Raw genomic sequence first — 4,715 nt, 5'->3', positions numbered from 1 at the left:
TGAACAAGAGGCACCACACCACATCCGGGAACTCTATAGATTGTTCCATACATAGGGTGCTAACAAACTAAAAGCAGAGACCGAAGGGATTTCCAGAGTAAGCCATCCCTGAGACCAGGTGTGATACTGTAATTCGTATCTCTAAAAGTTATTAATGATGCTAGGTACGGCCAGAGTTTTTGTAAGAGAGCTTTATAAATAAAAAGAGCGCAATGAATCGACCAATGTGACTTCAAAGAGGGCCAGCCTACTTTTTGGTAAAGAAGGCAGTGATGTGTATTGAACCTGTCACCAGTAATACAACGAAGTGCGCTATGTTAAACTGCATTTAACGGCGTTAATGAAGTGGCTGCTGCATTCATATAGATGTCACCATAGTCTAGGAACGGTAGGAACGTCGATAAAATGATCTGCGTTCTACAATTAAGCGAGAGGCAGGGCCTATTTCTATAGTAGAAGCCCATTTTTATTCTCAGCTTCCTCACTAAATTATCAATATGCTTTTTAAAAGACAGCCCATCGTCTATCCAGATGCCCAGATATTTGCATGCAGGGACACAGTCGATGTTAGCACAATCTAAAGTGCATGTGCTCTAGAAAACATATAATTAAATACTAGTTTGAGGTCAATAAAGGTTTTCTGTAAATCAATGAAGGCAGATTGATGATCAGATAGAGCCTTGTCAACAGAAAGGGCAGCAGAACACACAACTGTATGCCCGCGCACACAAGTGAAGGTAAACATTTTTTTTACAGACAAACCAATATTGTTTCTGTACTGTAGTTAGTAAAATGTACAGGACCCAAAATCAAACCTTGTATGACACCTTTCCTAATATCAAGGAAACCTGACTTAACACCATCGGAAAATACACGTTGTGTCCTATCTATAAAGAACTTGGTCCCAGCAATAGATTTCAAATCAGTATTTGTCCCTCTAGAGTGTTAGATAATGGTGCATTATACACAATTCACAGGCTTGATGTAATAGTAGGCTCCACTCAAATAATATGTAGGCCTAGTAGCCATGCCTTAGAATATATTCTTATTTGACTACCATTTTACCGAATAAATCATTAATGAAGCATCAGCTATGATGTTTATCTTGGTGTCAAGGAATTGTATTGTGGTAACATCACAAGTTCATAACTGCTGAGCAATAACCCTTTCAGCTAGAGATAGTGGTGAACAATACCTGGCACTCTTTGACGATATTCCCTCTGGCAGCTGCACGCAACAAATGGTTTAACTTCAGCCAAACTGTTTTTTTTCTTCCCAAGGACATTTGTTGAGTGCTAGTCGCGCGCTGCTGTAGGAAAGGCACACGTCGTCAGCCAATTCAATGCTCTGTCTCCACTCTACCACCAGACAACCGCATTCACTCATTAAACCAGGCACGCGCCTCGAAGCAAACGCGTCCCTACCTGTCAAACTCGATGCTTCTTGGCCTCAGGGAATAGATAGGTACCTGAACTAAACATATTTTCATCTAAAATATGTAATCAGTCTCTGTTTCATTGATTAAATCTTATGAACCAAGGCAAACAAGACTACCAAGTGCCAACTTTTGTAATCAATATAATCAAACAACTACAAATGATTTCCTTCCCCTTGATTATGCTTATTGTGAGTTTCAATATATAGCCTACAGTTACGGTCAAATATACTGTCACCTTAGCACTTTACAGAGTGAAATGGAGCAGAATGTTATGGGTGCTCTTTGCAAAACTGTTTGTATGTCTATTTTTACACTGTAGGCACCTGCAACTTACCACAGGTGAGATCATTTACATGTAGGCTAAACAAGAATAACTTTTTAAGCTTTGCGTTTTTTCTTGTCATCACAATTAACTTTAAAACCTTACAGTTCTATATGATCCAGAATCCTAATGTTGATGGTTTGCCAACGAAATAAGTATGTTTAAATTAGAAATATGATTGTTTGTTTTACAGAATTGCACAATATATTAGAGGTTCCAAAAACATAGTAAACTGATATAATTCAGTTATTTATACAGTTTCGTTTACTAAAGTTGTTTTTAGAGTTTATTGTAATGGATTTGACAAAGAGGATGGCATAGACGGACTGACGGAGTCATTGTCACAACTGGGACTTTTTCAAGTGCTATTTTGGGGTGCTGGGCTTAGCTACATATTTTTCTCTTTCTGATATGCACGCGCTTGCGCGCTTCAGCATTGAGCTGGTGCACAACAGAATTGACATGCAGCATGAACGCTCCAATATTCATGACACGTCTCCGCTAGCCTAAAGCCAGGCAAGACGTATTATCACCCCATTAAGTATCCTCGGGCTAGAAACGGGGCCATTGGATTCTTGAGGATTCGAATTTGCTATTGTTATATTACTCTATTTGTATGTTAATACAAATATTACAGAATGTACCGTTTTTTACGCAAATGGAGACGCGCATAAAATGTGTTCGTTGGTGGAAGTGTGCGTAAAATGGGTAATATTTGTATAAAAAAATGTAACAGAAATATATTTCATTCCCCCCTCTCCTATATCCTTTCTCCCATTCCATCTCCAGTCAAAACACACTGTAACTAAAAGTGAATGTAAAAAGCAAACGTAAAAAAAGTCTGAGGTACAAAAGGAAATACTAGAAAATGTTTTATTATGAGACTAGAGTGTAGAAAATATGGTTATAGGCTTTTCTCTTTTCAACCAACATGATATAAGTAAAGGCAGTGTGGAGCTGGCAGTAAAGCAATAGACAATGAATCGCCATTGTGCTCTGTTTGGACAATAGCTGCATAACCTTTGATCATCGTGAACTCCATGTACAATAACATGTATTTCCTATTAAATAAGACACATTGGTGCTAAATTCAAACGTCGGAGTGTCAAACCCCTTCTTGAAACCTCATTAATCAATGACCATACACAGAATAGCCAGCTGCAGAGCATTATACAAGTCTAAAATAGGCAAGAGGTAAGAGCAACTTATCAATATAAATATATACAAAAGAAAACATCTAAAAAAAATATCTTTACATACAAAAATATCTTGATATATTGCAAAAACATGTTTGATATAGAATTTCATATAATAAAATCCGCACATTGGAAGCATTTTAAAACTAAATGTCACATGAGTTTACAAAGAAGGGTTGATGTTCTTTGATTGGATTAAGCATAGTTTGAGAACAACATTTTAAATTATGTTTTGTGTGCTGTTGTAAAATCACTTTTGAAATGTTGTTTTCGTGGGCGAATGTGCTGGAAGGTTGGATTCCCACGCTGTCAGACATGGAGAGCCTGTTTTCTATTTAGTCCTTTGGCGTTTTTGCTCAACACTGGCCTGCATGTCCGCAGTTTCTCTGGTTGCAAGGCGGTTCCTTTAGGTGGACTGGGTCGTGGACGACCGGAGCAGAACGCCAGCTCAGTGCGTCTTGTTCAAGAGGGCGCGAGCTCCTCTGTAATCCTCCCGAGCCATGCTGAGAGCTTACATCATTCAATTGATCCATATTCCTATAGTAACGAACAAGAAAAGGGGGTAAGACATTAGTTCAGTTATTTTCAATTGATCTTGAAAACCTAATAATGCAAATATTTATTATAACAAATCATAATACAGTACTTGTAGAATATGAATGATAGGCCTATTATAAAAACATGTTTACCTTATAGGATACAGTTTCTCAGAACCAGTTAGTGAAGTCCAGGAGTTCCTGCTCCTCGGGGCTGAGAGGGTCGTAAGACCCCTCATCGGACGAGTAGGAGGACACTGGAGAGCCTGCCATGGAGTTCATCTCGTTGGGGTAGTTGTTGGGCGACAGGACCCCGGACTGAAACGCTGCGCTCACGGCGTCGTGCTCATCCAAAAGTTGTTGTAGTGCGCGAATGTACTCCACCGCCGACCGTAACGTTTCCACTTTGCTCATCTTCTTGTTGGCTGCGCCATTGGGGACGTGTTCCCGGAGAGTGGCGAAGCCGTTGTTGACAAGTTTCACTCTGTTGCGCTCCCTCTCGTTCCGCCGCGCCACAGTGTGCGGCTGCTGCTGCGGCAGGCTGTACCCAAAGCCGGCAAAGTTCAGCCTCCTCTTGCATCTTAGCAGCTCGGGCGAGGATGAGCGCTGTCTCTTCACCTTGGATGCTGACTTGCCGCTCCCTTGGCTGCTGGTAGGGCTGAGCTGGATACTCTGCGCTGCGGCAGCAAAGAAGCAGGAGGGCGGCATGAACTGCTGCTGGCTCACATTTATTTCCATCTTTGCTGTGATGTCCATTGGCACGTATTGAAAAATAAAAAATAAGAGCTGCAGAGAATCTCAGAGTTCTTCTTTGGATTGATCCGTAGCAGTTGCGTCCTGCTCGTGGCGTTCACGTGTGGCTTAATGCTCACTTTAGCCGTGTTTAATGGGCGGTCTTGTGGGCTTCTGCCTCGCACACTCCTCAGTCTGAACTGAGTCCTGAGAAAGGCTAGTAGCGAGGCTTATACACTGGCAGCCCCACGCGCTGGACCTGACCACGCCTCCTCCTCGTGCTAGTTGTATTCACCTTGGCTCCTGTGCTGTTGCAATGCGTACGCCGGTCGCGTGCCACTTGAACCACTGAACAAACAGTCACCAAAGCACAACTGGTTGCAGCATGCCGACTTGTTCCAGATGTCTTCAGAGTTTTGAGCACTAATAGAATGTTAGTTTTAATAGAATTAATGATTACGCGCAAAGGTTCCAAAATGCTCCTCATATAA

The 4,715-nt window shown here is 41.4% G+C and overlaps 1 protein-coding gene across 1 annotated transcript; it reads right to left on the bottom strand.

The window, feature by feature from the left end:
- Positions 1-2,617: 2,617 nt before the first annotated feature.
- Positions 2,618-4,432, bottom strand: ascl1a (achaete-scute family bHLH transcription factor 1a). The gene is made up of 2 exons (XM_020490623.2): positions 3,646-4,432; positions 2,618-3,493 (listed from the first exon to the last, which is right to left on the bottom strand). The coding sequence occupies exon 1, from the start codon at positions 4,246-4,248 to the stop codon at positions 3,664-3,666; it is 585 nt and encodes a 194-aa protein (XP_020346212.1). The 5' UTR covers positions 4,249-4,432; the 3' UTR covers positions 2,618-3,493; positions 3,646-3,663.
- Positions 4,433-4,715: the final 283 nt, after the last annotated feature.

Source organism: Oncorhynchus kisutch, linkage group LG9 (assembly GCF_002021735.2).
Source record: "Oncorhynchus kisutch isolate 150728-3 linkage group LG9, Okis_V2, whole genome shotgun sequence".
In the NCBI taxonomy this organism is placed as follows: Eukaryota; Metazoa; Chordata; class Actinopteri; order Salmoniformes; family Salmonidae; genus Oncorhynchus; species Oncorhynchus kisutch.
Note: the sequence above shows the minus strand (reverse complement) of the source record. Positions and strands in the feature narration are given on the sequence as shown.

What these genes read in the sequence shown, in the direction of transcription:
- ascl1a (XM_020490623.2), bottom strand. Translation starts at nt 4,248, where the DNA reads ATGGACATCACAGCAAAGATGGAAATAAATGTGAGCCAGCAGCAGTTC.